The sequence below is a fragment of the Trichechus manatus genome, unplaced genomic scaffold (genome assembly GCF_000243295.1).
Source record: "Trichechus manatus latirostris isolate Lorelei unplaced genomic scaffold, TriManLat1.0 scaffold00006, whole genome shotgun sequence".
Lineage (NCBI taxonomy): Eukaryota > Metazoa > Chordata > Mammalia > Sirenia > Trichechidae > Trichechus > Trichechus manatus.
The window spans coordinates 24,992,591-25,010,861 of record NW_004443942.1 but is presented as its reverse complement, the minus strand read 5'-3'; the positions used below and the strand labels follow the sequence as shown (position 1 = coordinate 25,010,861).

General features: G+C 44.8%; 1 protein-coding gene across 1 annotated transcript in view; it reads right to left on the bottom strand.

Moving 5' to 3' along the window:
* The window catches only part of KIAA1549L (KIAA1549 like), a 125,811-nt gene that overhangs the window by 4,305 nt on the left and 103,235 nt on the right, over positions 1 to 18,271 (bottom strand). Inside the window, exons 16-19 of the mRNA XM_004369773.1 lie at positions 17,845 to 18,195; positions 6,474 to 6,571; positions 3,640 to 3,788; positions 1,168 to 1,319 (exon numbers count right to left, since the gene is read on the bottom strand). Coding sequence (XP_004369830.1) covers positions 1,168 to 1,319; positions 3,640 to 3,788; positions 6,474 to 6,571; positions 17,845 to 18,195 — 750 coding nt within the window. The remainder of the gene's footprint in view (positions 1 to 1,167; positions 1,320 to 3,639; positions 3,789 to 6,473; positions 6,572 to 17,844; positions 18,196 to 18,271) is intronic.

The following is an 18,271-nucleotide window of genomic DNA, read 5'->3' as shown; positions in this document are numbered from 1 at the left end:
GTATTCCAAGCACGGAGGCCAAACTCTAAAATGACTTGGAACAGGGGGCCTCGGATTCAGCTGGGGAGAGACCGACTGCCTTTCTCATCCATAATGGCTGATCTCACACAGGGACTGGACAACCCCGTCTAGAGGCCACCATTGGGCTTGTTTTTTCCACCTGGCAGCCCTTAACAGGGGACTCAGAAGGCAGGTTTGGGCATGGTTACCCAGGTTCACCTGTTGCTGCCCCTCTCTGGTCCAGGCTGGGGCAGGTCCACTGTGCCTTATGCTCCCACTTATAATGAAGGAAGAAACACGGGGATCATGACAAGTCCTCAGGAGAAGTCAGGCAGAAAGCCTTGGGATCTACATGAAAGGTCATTCCATGTGAGTTTCTAATAGTTCATTTCCTGGTATTTAATCTAAATTTTTACAGAATTTCAAAGCCAAAAGGAACAAATTTAATAAAGGCTTTAGAGCCAGACAAATGCAGGTTTGAATTCTGGCTGTGGCACTTAGTACCTGTGTGGCCTTAGACAAGACAGGTCACCTGACTAGGCCTCAGTTTTCTCATCTGCGAAATGGGAATAATCGAGGGAACAGTAATACCTACCTGATAGAACTGTTGTAGTGATTAAAGAAGATAATATAAACAAAACATCTAAAATACTGACTGGCACAAGATCAACAAATGGGAGTTATTATTACAAAAAAAATTATTAAAAACTACTTGATTAAGTTTGCCCTGCTAGGAAGAGGCAGAACCTAGACTTGAAGGCAGGTCTTAAGTTCCCCCATCCAGAGGTGGTGGTTGTTGTTAGGTGCTGTTGAGTCTATTTTCAACTCAAAGCAACCCCATGTGACAGAGTAGAACTGCCCCATAGGGTTTTCTGGGCTGTAATCTTTATGGGAGCAGATTGCCAGGTCTTTCTCCTACAGAGCTGCTGGGTGGGTTTGAACTGCTAATCTTTCGGTTAGCAGCCAAGGGCCTAACTGTTGTGCCACTAGGTCTCCTTCTATCCAGAGGATGCTCTGCTTTATCACACTGTCTCCTTAAAAATGGCTGACTTCAGCCACCTGGCTGATACGAGAGGCTGAGGTAAAACAACTCAACGTTTTATCCCATTTTTCCCTGAAGCGTGTAAAGCAGGTGAGGTTTTGTGAGGTAATTAGCAGGGGTCTCACCGAATCGGCCCACTGGCCCGGGAGCTCGTTCTCTCCTGCATAAGACATCCAGGCCTGGTTCCTGTAGGACGAGGGAGGTGTTGGGATGAAGTAGCCAGTGAAGCCGGGTCTGTTGGCAGCTGGGATGGCAAACACTGCCGGCACGGTATTACCTGGCATGGTGGAGATGGATGGGGCAGATTAGGAGAGGCTCCTCTCTGTGATCCAGTCACTCAAGAACTGAATAAAGGCTTCTTGACTGTCTGCTGTATTTGAAGTCTCTTTAAATCAAGCCTGAGTTGAGAAGGGCTTGCTCCGGCTGTAACACTTGCTGGGAGATGTAGTTCCATCTAAGATAGGGTGTACCCTGGCCACGATGGCTGAGATCCCAGATAGATTAGCAGTAGGGAGGAGACTGGGATGTGGAGGAGGGAACCTGGCCTCCCTTCTTTCTGGGACTCATTCAGGGCCTCTGTGTACAGCTGAGCAGGTAGTGTACTGCTCAAGGGCATGTGGCCTAGGAACCAACTAGGGCTAAAATATAGCCTCTGTTCTCTTTGCTTGGGCTGGGGTCTGCATTTGCTCAGAGAAAGGGAAGCCTTTTTCTAATTTTGCCAAAATGCAGCGTGGGCTAGAAGTGCCCAGGACTTTTCCCATCCTCCTAAAGAGGGAGATGTGGGCCCAGCCAGCACCCTACCCACTGAGCCTACATTTCTACAAGCTGAAGCCAGGGAAGGAGGGGAGAACTCAGCATTGGCCCCAGCTGGGGAATGAGAGGATGAAGGCCTTGGGGGTGGGCAGCACTCCGGGCGCTGACCTCCACCTGGAGCCCCAGGCCTGCTCACCCCTGCCAGTTGGTGTGGAGGGCATCGTCTGCTGTGGCTCAGACCTAAGCCTGGCTTTCTGGAGAAATGATGGCTCAGCTCCCCTCCCTGAATTCTCACCAACCCCCACCCCACAACATCCCCTGTCTGCTGGCTAGAGGAAATGACACCTCCATGCCCAGAGGTTTTCCTCCAGGAGAATGTGTATTTTTAGATAGCCAAGGAAAGAATTTCACTGGTGGAATTTCTGGACACAGTGAATTCTTTCATAATGCTGACAGCTGGGTACTTGCCTAAAAGGTATGGTCTGAATAAACTAAAAAACAAATTAGGACATCCATACAATGGGATATTATTCAGTCATAAAGAGGAATGAGGTACTGATACATGCTACAATGTACACGAACTTTGGAAACATTATGCTAAGTGAAAGAAGTCAGACAAAAAATGTCACATATTGTATGACTCCCTTTATATGAAAAATCCAGAACAGGTAAATCCAACTAGTGGTTGCCAAAGGGCTGGGGAGGGGGAGGGAGGAATGGGAGTGACTGCTTAATGGTTATGGGGCTTCCTTTTGGGGTGATGAAAATGTCTTGAAACTAGATAGAGGAGATAGCTGTACAACATTATGAATGTACAAAATGCTACTGAATTGTACACTTAAAAATGGTTAATTTTGTTATTTGAATTTTACCTCAATAAAAACAAGTAGAGTATGCACAAACCTCAATGTTCATTTCAGCATTGTTTCTAATACCCCAAAACTGGAAACACCCAATATGTCCATCAGTAGGAGTATAGATAAATGGTGGCAAATCCATATGATATTCATTATGGCAGTTTAAATAAATTAACTAGATCCATATGTAGCAATATGGAAAAATCTTGAAAACAATGTTAAATCAAGAAAACAAACTACAGACGGAAATATATAGCATGATATCACTTACGTAAATTTAAAATACATAAAATAATGTACTGTTATATATATATACACACACATATTTAAAAAAACAAACAAAAGCCAAACCCATTGCCATCAAGTTGATAGCGACCCTATAGGACAGAGTAGAACTGCCCCATACGGTTTCCGACGAGCAGCTGGTGGATTCAAACTGCCAACCTTTTTTGGTTAGCAGCCGCAGGTCTTAACCACTGTGCCACCAGGGCTCCATATATACATACATACATATGTATACATATATATATATATATATACACACACACGTGTGTGTGTGCGTGTGTGTGTGTGTGTGTATAAAAATGTCAAAAGGTTAAAACCACGACTTGAGGACTGTAATCACCTTTAGGGGAGAGGGAGGGAAGTGAGATGGGGGTGGATTACTGTGTCTGTAATGCTTCAAAAATATAATTTAAAAAAGATCTGAGGTTTGGCAAACTGTTAACATATACTCTGACTTAACATATCTTAACATTTTGTCAGATTTCAGCTCTCTTTTTAAGAAATAAAACCAGCAGCTCTAATAGTCAGGGTTACTGAAGTCACCAGGGGATCCGCAGACACGATGGCTTTGATTCCTGGGGGTGGAAGGTAGAAGGACCCCTCTGCGGATCGTGGATTTGAGGCGGGGGAGGAGACAGCAGCAGGGACTGGGGTGGGGAGGGTACCTCCTAAGCTTTTTCCAGGCCCTCCAAGTTTGCCCACCTGAGTAATTTAAAGACGACTGATCCAACTGCGCCATGGACACAGGGCCTCTGGACACCTGGGCGAAGGCGGCGCTGTCGTGCAGCTGGGCCGGCTCGGGCCCTGCGGACTCTGCCATTCGCGTCTTGCTGCCGATGTCCGAGGTGGATCTGGGCAGGGCACAGGGGCTGCGTTATCGTTTCCCGCAGACCTATCTTTGGGCGCGGGCAAGGCTGGAGCAGTGGGCGGAAGTTCCCGCCAGACAATGGGCAGCCCACCCCCTCAAGCCCCACGAGGGTGGGGTCCTCAGAACTGGATTTGCCCTAAAACAACTAAGGGACTTTTTGGGTGCGCCAACACGGCAGGAGGCGCCCAGACTAGTAGCAGTCCCCGTGGTGGCCTAGGTTGGAGTAATTTTTAGATATTCAAGGTCAGTTCTCCCCTAAGGGTGGCTCTAGAGTCTCTGGGTAGTAGAACGTTTAATTTCCACATAAAAATAAGCAAAGCAATTAGTGCTGGGTATTAGCTGGGGATGGTCGACCTAGGAGGTGATGACATCATCGGCAGCCAATGAAAAGGCTCGGTTTGCAGTTACGGTCTACTTCCCCTTCTGACACTAGAACGAGTGACCTGGGAAGCTGGGATCACATTCCTTGCTTCTAGGGACTGGAAGCATGAAGGCCAAGACTCTGGGAAGCTTGGGCTGCTCCAGGGAACAGGAGCCTAGCTTTCTGGGCATTATAAATGAGAATAGCACCTCCCCTCCCCCTCCCACAGCCTGCTCTCTGCTGACCCTGGCCATCTCCCCCTTTTATAAAGAGGGCCACAGGCTCTTGTCTTCTCCGGCAGGCATCACCCTTTGCCTGAGGCCATCTCACAGAGGGACGTCAGGCTCCCCTAAAATTAAAAGGGGAGGGAGGCAATGGCAGCTGCACAGGTGGGCAGGCTGCCAGCCCACAGGGCCGCCCTCTGAGCAGAAGCGGCTGTCACAGAAACAGCAGGAAAAAGCCACAGCAAGGGAACCCGGTGGGAAGGCAAAGGGCTGAGTTCCAGCTACTTCCCCTCTCTGAGGCTGTTTCCTTGTCAGTAAAACAAAAGGGGTGAGTGAGCTCATCTCTAAGTTTCCTTCTTGATCTGATTCTCTGGGTTTTATATGGAGGACAGAACCCCAACCAGAGACCTCCTGATATTTGGCAAGGATTGCAGAAGCTGTGGAAGGACATGGGAGGAGGCTTGTGGTTGACAGAAGAAATATCATAAATGGATAGTGTAAAGGCTCCTCTACTCCAGAATTCTCAGGAGTCACCCAGCAGCACCCTGCTGTTCCCACAGAGGGTTAAATGCAGAGGCTGTGGTGATTTGACTATATATCAGTGTAGGTGCCCCAGGCTCAGTGTGGATCCTCTCTCCCTCCCTCTGCAGTCTGCTTGCTCCCTCAGCCCTGGCTTCCCCTATGATGTTCCAGGCATCTACTACCGGTTCAGAAAACTCCTCCCAGGAGAATCCCTGGGTTCTGGCTCCATACACTCGGCCCCCTTCTGAGGAATCCCAGAGCCTTTGAGATCATTTAGGCCACCACCCTCATTTCACAGATAAGGAAAGAGGGGCCAGAGAGGCATGGCAACTTGCTTGAAGTCACACAGCAAGTTGCTGGCAGATTAGGGACTAGACCCCTGACCCGCTGGGGTCTGCTGGGACTGATGGATGGTGTCTACACACAGCTCACCAGTCTAAACTGCTAGGAATGAGGGCAGGGTGTTTTCTGAGGGAAACTGATGTTTTCCTCACTGTTCTCATAAAGTCCAGACCTGTGGTCCACAGACAGCACGTGACTGGAATGCTGGGGGGAGACTGGGGCTGGAGGGCCAGGGCAATGGCTCATACATACTCCAGGGTACAGCTGTTTCTCCCAACCCTGCATGTGATGACTATTCCAACCAGTGCTCAAAGCTTTTGTATTTCTTTTCTATTTTTTTTTAAAATAAAATGTGTGCTTTCTGTATTAAGACAGAGTGAAGAGAATTTTAAGCCTATGCTTCATAATTGACAGGTCTGAGTTCATGCGTTTTTAGCATCTAGAAGTCATGAGTTGCAGATGGGTGCCTGCACATGCTTCTCCCTGGCCTCCTGCACACCACCCTTAAATAACAAAGGGACCCTGAGAGGATGGCCCCCGGGCACACTTATAGATCAGTAATGAAGTCACTCCTGAGGTTCACCCTTTAGCCAAAGATTAGACAGGCCCATAAAACAAAACGAGACTGAATGGGCACACCAGCCCAGGGGCAGGGACCAGAGGGCAGGAGGGGACAGGAGAGCTGGTAATGGGGAACCCAAAGTGGAAAAGGGGAGAGTTGACATGTCATGAGACTGGCAACCAGTGTCACAAAACAATAGATGTATTAATTGTTTAATGAGAAACTAGTTTGCTCTGTAAACCTTCATCTAAAGTACAACAAAAAAATTTAAAAAAAAAAACAAAACAAACATCAACAAAGGGATTTCTGGGCGTGCAAATATAGCAGGAGGTGCTCAGACTTGTAGCAGCTGTCACAGTGGTCCAGGATGGAGGAATTTTTAGATATTCAAGGTCAGGGTATGGGGTTTTCAGGGTATGGGACAGCTGACCTTGGGTTTAACTATGGATCCTAAAGGACTCTGTTTAAAAAGATGTAAAAGTTGTCAACCCTCTGTGGCTCCCGCTTCCTTCATGGCATGCGGTTGTCTCTACAGCTAATGAACCCTGAAGTGGGTAGGGCATGAAGGACATTTGCTGGTGCTATTGTCAGGCCAGGGCCCACAGGGCCAAATCCTTTCCAAATACTCCAAACAAAGCAAAGAAAGGAATGCATTACCGCCTGAGAGAGGCGACAGCCACAGGACCAGTCCGGGGAGGTACAGGTGGAGGGGGAGAACCCATGACCATTTCAGGAAGCTGGGAAAATCTGTAGGCCTGTTGAAAGAGACAAGCAAATGGAGGGAGATTTGTTAAAACCCAGTGCCCATCTGCACATAAAAGAAAAAAGACAAAAAAACCACTGCTGTCGAGTCTTTCCTCACTCATAGTGACCCTATAGGACTGAGTAGAACTACCCCATAGGGTTTCCAAGGAGCGGCTGGTGAATTCGAACTGCCGACCTTTTGGTTAGCAGCCTAAGCTCTTAACCACTACACTACCAGGGAGAAGAATGCTTCCAAGGGTCAGACTTTCACTTCTTCCTAAAACTTTTTTCTTAGTTCTTCCTTTAGTGTGGTTTCTAGCCACTTATTCTATCTCATCTCCCACCACTCTTCCCTTTGCTCACACCGCATTGCTTCCTGGTTGGTAGCATTTCCAGGCTCAAAGTTACAAAGCCCTTCAACTGGTCTTAGAACATGCCCAGTTCTTTCCTGCCTTGGGTTTTGGTACTTGCTGCTCCTTGTACCTGGAATGCTTTTCTCCCAGTTCTTCATATGGCTTCTTCCTTTATTCATTCATCCAGTCACATACTTCCCTAGAGCCCTATTTTATTTATTTTCCATCATAGCAACTGCCACCCTAACATTATATTATATTGTTGTTCTTTATCATCTGTCACCAACTACATTGTAATGAGCACAGGGGCTTTGTTGTCAGCTATATCCTCATGCCTGGAACAGTGCCTGGCATATAACAGATGCTCAATAAATATTAGATGAATGAATGACTGAATCATTGATTGTGTTTCACTTTCTCACTTATGGAAGGCAGGGTTAGCAGGGAAAGCAATGGATTCGGAGCCAGGAGGCATGGGTGGAGGTCCTGGTCTGCTGATGAATAGACTTCATGGTGACCTCTATGGGTCAGTTTCCTCTTCTGAAACGGGGAGAATATCTTACTCAGAAGGGTGCTGAGAAGATCAGAAAAGTCAGTGTATGTGTAAGTATTTTGCAATCTACAAAGCACTATTCAAGGATAAGGGATTGGAACTGTCACAAAAGTGGAGACTTTTATCAACATGTGAGGCGATAAAAGGAAATGGACAGAGATGGACATGATTAGAGAGCCAGGCCAAAGCTCCTGTAGCAAAAAAAAATCTAGAAATGCTCTCTGGGATGACAGAGCTTAACTTGTGCTTCTCATCCATTTCTTTCTTTAGGCATCATGTCTGCCAGATCTCTCAAGGAGCAAGATGACAGGACTTTAAGCCCAAAGACATCAGGACAAAAAGCAGCAGCACAAGGAATCCATAAACAGAATTCCTTAAACTGAATGGGTCTTTCCCTCTGACATTAAGGCACACTACATACTGGTAAGCATCAACCCACTAAATAACAAATAGATCCTGGATAAAACATACTTTTAAATGTATTGTGGGAAGGGCAAGGTATAAGGGTAATTTCCAAGGATCCTCTCCAGCCCCCTCTATACACACTTCAGCAAACTAAAACAAAACTATGAGCTGAAACCAGAGGTGAGAATAGTGAGTAGTAAGCAGTATGACAGGTGGGGCTACCCCAACGGCAAATGCCATATTGGGAACCAATTTGGATAGGGCAAGGTGGAGGTGTTGAACTCTCACATCAAACCCAGAAGGGGGATAACACTGGTCCCTGGTTGGTAGCATTTCCGGGCTCAGGCAGACACAATTCTAAGTCCTTTTTGGAGGAGAGTATCCCTAAACTAGGCTCTCTGGATTTCCACAGATTAAGCTGAAGCAAATATGAGCTCATAATCAAAGACCAGAAAACACTGGTGAAAGTCAATAGAAAAAATAAACAGATACAAAACAGGAAAATAACAATGTAAGAAATGTTTAAAGAAATAAAAGAGGAATTACAAAATTGAGCAGATTCTATCAGGAATGACCCCATAGATTTGGAAAAAAAAAAAAGAGCTTTTAGAAGTGAAACATAACTACTAAAATAAAGTACTATAGGGGAGTTAAACAACAGATTAGACACAGAAGAAGAGGGAATTAGTAAACTATAAAACAGAATTGAAGAAGTTACTAAGAAAGCAGTACAAAGAAACAAAACCAAAAAAAAAAAAAAAAAAAAAAACAACCCATTGCCGTAAAGCTGATTCTGACTCATAGTGACCCTGTAGGACAGAGTAGAACTGCCCCACAGAGTTTCCAAGGAGCAGCTGGTGGATTTGAACTGCCAACCTTTTGGTTAGCGGCCAAGCTCTTAACCATTATGCCACCAGGGCTCCACAAAGAAACAAGAAGATAGAAAATACAAAAGAGAAGTTAAAGATATGGCATATAGAATAAGAAGGTCTAACATGCAGCTAATCAAAGTCCCACAAGAGACAATGGCTAGGAATCTTCCAGTTAAAAAATAAATAATTTTAGGAAGTATAGTGTATTTCAAGCAGGATAAATAAATAAAACACACAGCAAGACACATTATAGTGAAAACTGTTTTTACACCAAAGATAAAGAGAAGATTTTGAAAGCAGCCAGAGAGAAAAGGCATATCACCTACAAAGAGACAACAATCAGACAGCTGACTTCTCAACAGAACCCTGGAAGAACAAAGTGCTCAGAGAAAATAATTGTCAACCTAGAATTGTATCCAGCAATACTAACTTTCAAGAACAAGACCGAAGAAAAATATTTTTTGATAAATTCAATGGTCCTTAGAACCTGTGAGCCATGAGAGGGGCATTTCTCTTATTTTATTTTTTATCCCATGCGGAGGGGCAGAGAAACATGACTACTATCACTAATGTCGGAATTGACTCGACAGCAACGGGTTGGAGACCTGGTGGCACAGTGGTTAAGAGCTCGGCTGCTAACCAAAAGGTTGGCAGTTTGAATCCACCAGCTGCGCCTTGGAAACTCTATGGAGCAGTTCTACCCTGTCCTGTAGGGTTGCTATGAGTCAGAATCAACTCAACAGCAGTGGGTTTGGTATCACTAACGTGAGATAGTCATTTTCATAGTCTCACCCTGAACCATCCCCTAAGCCATAACTGTCTGTGTCCTGCAGCTCCTGTTTTTGACTGCTCAGTATCCATCTTCTGTCCTCTGGTTAACAGCATCTCAGTTGGACCTTGTGAAACTGTCCTTCCCTAACTGGATACAGTCTTGGTGGCTTGGCCAAGGGGTGGGCATGTGCTTCAGGTTAGACCTAGAATCAAATTCTTTCTCACTAGAATCTGATTGCTAACCTGAGTGACACAAGGTTTATACTCATTAATCCTCATGACAATGCCCTGAGAAACATTATCCATTAGTTTTGCTAGTGAGACACTTGGAACAATCCTAGGTCTTAACTTTTTGGAAGACTTTTTTTTTTTTCCAGCTTTCCCTTTAATTCAGTGAACTATCCTATATCCTTCCAAAAATGTCCCCCAACCTTTGATGTTGTTGTTCACTTTAGCCAGTTTTTGTTGCTTGCATCCAAAGAACCCTGGTTGGAATAACCAGTATATTATTGGCAAGGATGCTGTCTAAGATACCCATTAAAGGAATCCTCTCAACTTGGACTGGGCAGACTGAAAAATACTTCTAAGGGACCCAAGACATTCAACCAATGAGACCTTCAGTTACCCGAGTGCAGTTTAGGTTAGAATTGTGGATACTTTCTCCAGCTCTTGAATTAAACCAAAGACACCAGGTTTTAGGGTACATGTTGGAGTTGGTATAAATTTAGCTTACTCATCTATAGTTACAGTTCTGGGCAGTAAGACAGAGTAGGATTCATAATGGGAACTTCTGAGATTTGCCAAGATCTAGTGGTATGACTGAATCAATATGGAAAACTACATTAATGTCTTGCCTTTCTATTTCTTGAGCATCAATAAACTATGTATGCTAAAGTAGCATTCAGGGAACCAAGATCTTCTGCTCCACTAGATCCTAAGCTCCTTGATGTTCAGCAACCATTTCCTGCTCATCCTGGAATGGCTACATTACCAAGCAAAGTGCCTTGCACCTAATAGGTGCTAAATAACTATTTGCTGAATGAATGTTGAGTAAACCAGGACTACGGAGACCCAAGCTCTCAGCTTGATTCAACCACTCATTTTTGGTGGACATGGCACTCAGCCTCTCTGAGTCTCTCTCTTTGTTTTTTTTTTTTGTGAAATGAGATATCAGACTCATGGGGTTTCCAAACATTTCTTTTGTTGTTGTTGTTGTTAGGTGCTGTCGAGTTGGTTCCAACTCATAGTGACCCTACGGACAACAGACTGAAACACTGCCTGGTCCTGCGCCATCCTCACAATCATTTCAGCCACTGCATCAATCCATCTCACTGAGGGTCTTTCTCTTTTTCAATGACCCTCTACTTTACCAAGCATGATGTCCTTCTCCAGGGATTGATCCCTCCTGATAACATGTCCAAAGTATGTGAAACGTAGTCTTGCCATCCTTGCTTCTAAGGAGCATTCTGGCTGTACTTCTTCCAAGACAGATTTGTTCATTCTTTTGGCCGTCTATGGTATATTCAATATTCTTCTCCAACACCACAATTCAAACGGGTCAATTCTTCTTTGGTCTTCCCTATTCATTGTCCAGCTTTCACATGCATATGAGGTGACTGAAAATACCAGGGCTAGGGCAAGGCCTACCTTAGTTTTCAAGGTGACCTCTTTGCTTTTCAACATTTTAAAAGAGATCTTTTGCAGCAGATTTGCCCAATGCAATGTGTCGTTTGATTTCTTGACTGCTGCTTCCATGAGTGTTGATTGTGGACCCAAGTAAAATGAAATCCTTGGACAACTTCAATCTTTTCTCCATTTATCATGATGTTGCTTATTGGTCCAGTTGTGAGGATTTTTGTTTTCTTTATATTGAGGTGTAATCCATACTGAAGGCTGTGTTCTTTGATCTTTATCAGTAAGTGCTTCAAGTCCTCTTCACTTTCAGCAAGCAAAGTTGTGTCATCTGCATATCGCAGGTTGTTAATCAGTCTTCTTCCAATCCTGATGCCCTGTTCTTCATATAGTCCAGCTTCTCAGATTTGCTCAGCATACAGATTGAATAAATATGGTGAAAGGATACAAATGTGACGCACACCTTTCCTGACTTTAAACCATGCAGTATCCCCTTGTTCTGTTCGAACAAGTGCCTCTTGATCTATGTACAGATTCCTCATGAGCACAATTAAGTGTTCTGGAATTCCCATTCTTTGCAATGTTATCCATAATTTGTTATGATCCACACAGTCGAATGCCTTTGCATAGTCAGTAAAACACAGGTAAACATCTTTCTAGTATTCTCTGTTTTCAGCCAGGATCCATCTGACATCAGCAATGATATCCCTGGTTCCATGCCGTTTTCTGAATCTGGCTTGAATTTCTGGCAGTTTCCTGTCGATGTATTGCTGCAAATGCTTTCAAATGATCTTCAGCAAAATTTTACTTGTGTGTGATATTAATGATATTGCTCAATAATTTCTGCATTCGGCTGGATCACCTTTCTTTGGAATGGGCATAAATATGGATTTCTTCCAGTCGGTTGGCCAGGCAGCTGTCTTCCAAATTTCTTGGCATAGACGAGTGAGCACTTCCAGCACTGCATCCATTTGTTGAAACATCTCACTTGGTATTCCATCAATTCCTGAAGCCTTGTTTTTTGCCAATGCCTTCAGTGCAGCTTGGACCTCTTCCTTCAGTACCATCGGTTCCTGATCATGTGCTACCTCCTGAAATGGATGAATGTCAACCAATTCTTTTTGGTATAATGACTCTGTGTATTCCTTTCATCTTCTTTTGATGCTTCCTGCATCATTTAATATTTTCCCTATAGAATCCTTCAATATTGCAACTCAAGGCTTGAATTTTTTCTTCTGTTCTTTCAGCTTGAGAAATACAGAACGTGTCCTTCCTTTTTGGTTTTCTATCTCCAGGTCTTTGGACATGTCATTATAATACTTTACTTCGTCTTCTCGAGCCACCCTTTGAAATTGTCCGTTTAGTTATTTTACTTCATCATTGCTTCCTTTTGCTTTAGCTACTCAACATTCAAGAGCAAGTTTCAGAGTCTTTCCTGACATCCATTTGGTCTTTTCTTTCTTTCCTGTCTTTTTAATGACCTCTTGCTTTCTTCATGTATGATGTCCTTGATGTCTTTCCACAACTCAGTTGGTCTTCGATCATTAGTGTTCAACGCATAAAATCTATTCTTGAGATGGTCTGTAAATTCAGGTAGGATATACTCAAGGTTGTACTTTGGCTCTCGTGTACTTGTTCTAATTTTCCTCAGTTTCAACTTGAACTTGCATATGAGCAACTGATGGTGTCTTAGGCTGGGTTCTCTAGAGAAGCAAAACCAGTAACGTGTATAAATATATATATAGAGAGATTTATATCAAGGAAACAGCTCGTGCGACTGTAGAGGCTAGAACATCCCAAGTCCGTGGATCAGGGTAGAGGCGTCTCCCAAGTCACGCAGCTGCAGAAGCTAGCGAGCCCAAGATAGGCAGATCTGAGAGCAGGGCTCCGCTCACAGGCTGTGTAGATTGACGAATCCCAAGTTCAGCAGATAAGCTGACAGCTCAAGTCCCAAGAACCAGAGATGAGATGACAGGAGGCAGCCGCAGGATCCAGAGAGAGCAAAAAGCCAGAACGTCTGCTTATATTCAGATGCAGGCCACACCCTGAAGGAGACTCCCTTTCATCTGATTGGCTACTCACAGTATATTCAATCATGGGACTGATCACATTAAAACACTGAGAATCATGGCCCAGCCAAGTTGACACACAATCTTAACCATTACAGATGGTCTGTTCCAAAGTCAGCCCCTGGCCTTGTTCTGACTGATGATATTGAGCTTTTCCACTATCTCTTTCCACAGATGTAGTCAATTTGATTCCTGTGTATTCCATCTGGTGAGGTTCATGTGTATAGTCACCGTTTATGTTGGTGAAAAAAGGTATTTGCAATGAAGAAGTCGTTGGTCTTGTAAAATTCTATCATGTGATCTCCGGCATCATTTCTATCACCAAGGCCATATTTTCCAACTACTGATCCTTCTTTGTTTCCAACTTTCGCATTCCAATCACTAGTAATTACCAATGCATCCTGACTGCATGTTCGATCAATTTCAGACTGCAGAAGTTGGTAAAAAATCTTCAATTTCTTCATCTTTGGCCTTAGTGGTTGATGCGTAGATTTGAATAATAGTCATATTAACTGGTCTTCCTTGTAGGCGTATGGCTATCATCGTATCACTGACAGCGCTGTACTTCAGGATAGAGCTTGCAATGTTCTTTTTGACGATGAATGCAACACCATTCTTTTTCATGTTGTCATTCCTGGCATAGTAGACCATATGATTGTCCAATTCAAAATGGCCAATACCAGTCCATTTCAGCTCACTAATGCCTAGGATATCAAAGTTTATGCATTCCATTTCATTTTTGAGGATTTCCAATTTTCCTAGATTCATACTTCGTACATTCCCCATTCCAATTATTAATGGATGTTTGAGCTGTTTCTTCTCGTTTTGAGTTGTGCCGCATCAGCAAACAAAGGTCCCGAAAGCTTTATTACATTATTTTTTAAGGTTGACTCTAGTTTGAGGAGGCAGCTCTTCCCCAGTCGCATTTCGAGTGCCTTCCAACCTGAGGGGCTCATCTTCTGGCACTATATCAGACAATGTTCCGCTGCTATTCATAAGGTTTTCCCTGGCTAATTATTTTCAGAAGCAGACTGTCAGGTCCTTCTTCCTAGTCTGTCTTAGTCTGGAAGCTCAGCTGAAACCTGTCCTCCATGGGTCACCCTGCTGGTATTTGAATACCGGTGGCATAGCTTCCAGTGACACAACAACATGCAAGCCCCCACAGTATGACCAACTGACAGACATGTGGGGGAAACATTTCTTTAGCCATGAAATAATTTTGACAGAACCTATATTTTGACAGAATATTTGAACAGATTAAAGCATAGCTTCTCTGGTTGAAGTTGGGAGGGGGATGCCCAGGTGAAATTCGTCCTTCACTTACCATCATTATGGTCCCCTGGGGACTCCCCCCGCGCCCCCCCCCCACACATAAGATTTTGCAGACAGTTTGAAAATCATTGTCCTGGATGTCCTTTCAGCTTTGCATTCCATGATTCTCAATAAACCAACAAGTAAAGACACACCTTTCTCAAAAAAGAGATAAGGGTTTATAGCCCCTCTTCTCTCTTCTGGCCTCTCATGATATTCTGCAGAGGAGGCAGACAACCTATTTTTATCACTGGTTCTTGGAAGGTTTTCTCCATAGTCACCACAGTCCGCTAGCCAAGAAAAGGCTTTCTATGCCGGTGTCTGTCCTGCAGCAGTTCAACCAAAGAACTGATTAAAGTCCTGAACTTCTGACAAGCACAAAGGGGATTCCCTTCTCTGGAAAGGGTTTCCAGGTACAAAGCAAGACTGCACAGGATATCAGACAGTCCCCTTCAGGCTGTATCTTTGGAGCCTTGGGGCAGCCACAGGGACCACATGAAACATAGAGACAGCCTGTGCCATTGGCTCGAGGGCTGATGGAATTCCCCTACACAGTGTTTTTCTACCTCTGGCTGTGCAGGCTCCCGTGGTTCTAAAGTCCTCCTGGCTTTTTGCGCTTTGGTGCCCACTCTTACATACTGGAGCCCTGGTGGTGCAGTGGTTAAGAGCTTGGCTGCTAACCAAAAGGTTGGCAGTTTGAATCGACCAGCTGCTCCTTCCAAACCCTATGGGGCAGTTTTACTCTGTCTTATAGGGTCTCTATATGATGGCAAGGGGTTTGGTCTTACATATTGTTTGGAATCTGGCCCCCTGCTGGCTGCTTTGTGACTGGGATCCTACAGGAAGTTATTGCCTAGAACTGTTACCAAGTTCCCAGACAGAGACAGATGGAGAACGAGAAAGAACAAGAGAGCTCTAGAGAATGGGGAGGAGGGTCTGGGAAGAGCTTGCAAGCAGGAAGAAGATACAGCTGTGGTCTGTCTGGATGAACTGGAGACTAAATGGGAATGAGGACTTCTCAGGGATACCTGCCAGAGTGGTAGATGAGGATAAACTGGGACCAGATACTGCAGCTTTCTCCCCACCCCCAACGTGCTTTGTATCGTGTAGATCCCCCCAAAACTAAGCCTAACTCAAGGGGAGGGAAGGAGACCCTGAACTGATTGAAATCAAGCTTCACCTGGAGGAGAATACAGAGAAACCAAAAAAGGTAACATTTCTTGCACACCTGAGTTTGTGGACTGAGATAAGTCCTCCCTCTCCTGTCTGCCCTCTCTCCCTTCCCACGCAGCCTGCCTGTATATACTGCAGTTTTTACTCACTCTAATGCTCCTTCTAAGTTTAGAGGGTAAGTACTTGCCAGATGTCAGGCACTCAGTTGGTTTTCAAAGGGGATTTCTTAGGGCAGTTCAAAGGTAAAGATTCCTATGCCCAGTCTGGCCCAGGTATGGTAGAGTGACCCACCTTCAAGCGCCCCTGAGAAGTGGGCACTGCACAGATCAACAGTGACTGGTGTAGACCCTTCCCTGCTGTTCTAAACGTCATCAAGCTGTCAATGACTTTTGTACAACCAGGAGTGGAGGGTACTCTAATAACTGATGGTGAATTTCCCACTCACCTGGCCAGGCAGGAGCTCAGAGCAGATTCAAGTTTGATTTGGAGAAATAGAAGAAATGTAACATTTCTGGAACCCAAGTGTTACGGTGAATGCAAACTCATGCCTGATAAGGCTGCCTATTTTATCATTAACAAAGGTTTAGGGAAGGGCCTTTCTTTTTGTTTTGTTTTTTGCGGAGGAAAGTCTGTAAAATTCCCAACTTCATCCTAATGGAGATGTCTCCCTTACTAGGGGCAATGACAGGAATGGGCAAAATTCCCTCAAACTGGGTAAGCTTCCTTATAAGAGGATCACACTCTAGAGTTTTGGAGATACGAGTTTTCATCAGAGCCTGGAGGAAGTCCCTATGGCTCCCCTTGGCCAGGTGACCACGTGGTAGAAAGAGTGCAGGCTCTGAGTCAGACAACTCTAGGTTCAAATCCCAGTTCTGCCATTTATAGCTGTACAACCTTGGGCAAATTACTTCTCCAACCTACAGTTTCCTCATTGAGTACAGACCAAAAATAACCTAAACCAGTTGCTGTTGAGTGAATTCCAACTCCAGGTGACCCCATGAGTTTCAGGGTAGAACTGTGTTCCATGGGATTTTCAATGGCTGTGATCTTTAGGAAGTAGACAGCCAAGCCTTTCTTCTGAGGCATCTCCACATGGATTTGGACTGCCAACCTGTCGGTTAGTAGCCAAGTGCTTAACCATTTGAACCATGCAGAGACTCCTCACTGAGTACATGGGGATAACAATATTGACCTCATGAGTGTAGTTGTTAGATGAGAAGAGATAGTGCCCAGCTCTATGGATGGTGGCTGTTGTTATTGTTGTTATTACTTTGGTTCCACCTGGAAAGCCTCTAGTGGAGAAGATGCTTTAGCCCTGCTGCCTTTCTCAGAATCCCCTACTTTGACACCAACAGAAAGGCTGTAGGATGTTTTCATTCCACTAGGTACAGACCCATTAGGGCTGCTTGCAAAATTGGATTGGTCATTAGGTGTTGAGTCCAATTTCTTCACAGATTCAAAGGGTAAAATATGATCAAGAGTATCCTGAACTGCAGCACAGAAATCCCAACCTGCCAGCAGTAACCTTTTCCATGATATAAATACCATCAGCCTGGCTTAGTGCATTTAAAGCCACCAGCTTCCAATTATCCTCCGGCAGAGCTTGAAGCGATTCCTTTTTGGAAGACGAAAAGTAATCATAGTTATCATTCTATATTGCCACCTTTTCTACTGATTTCCACATTATCAGAGCAAAAGGAGGCTCTGCAAGAGTTTGGGTTAAGAATCATCATTTCTACTGTGTCTTGTTAGCTATTTTCTCCTTTCATAAAAATAGAGACCACATGTGTTGTTGGCAAAAAGGAAACCTTAATAACAAAAGAACTGCCTTTAATGTTCTGGTTTGACGGCGAGTCTCTCTATCATGTTATTTTTCAGTTCTTTTCCATTTTAGGTGGCATCATTTAAAACATATATAATGCTGATGTTTTTGATTGGACATAAGGGCTTCTTGTGTGCCTGTTACCACAAGATTAAAAGGGAAAGGGCTTTGGACCATGGAGTGGAGGGCACGATGAGAGCCCAGCAAAGCTCATCTCCAGATTCCAAGGTGGCTTATCACTAGCAATCCCTGCTCTGAACCCTGTCAGGACACACAGGGTGGGGCTGGCCTGATGATGACAGGTGGTGGGATGTGTGACTTACGGGTCGGGGCAGACTGTACTGGTACATTTCTGGGCGGTAGGTCGGCACCCATTGCACCCCTGCCCTGGGCCGTGTCATGGTCCCGGGAGCGCTGGTCACCACCTCCGAGTAGGGCAGGTGCTGTGCTGAGCTGTAGGCCTCCTGGTGCCGGCTCTGGCCTCCGTGGCCTGCGGAAGCCAGGCTGAAGGCCTCCTCCAGAAGCATGTGCATCTGTTGCCTGACCTCGTCGATGGAGGGCTGGGAGCTCAGCGTGGAAGTCTCCGAGTGGCCTTTCATCTGCCGGGACCTGGTATAGCCCCGGGGCTCATTAATTCTGTCAATGTTGGTTTCCTCTATGATTTCTGGCTCAGTCTGTGGGATCAAACAAAAGCCCATTGATTGGTTAATTAACTTTCCTTCCCATTAATGTTGTAATTTATTCTAAAAT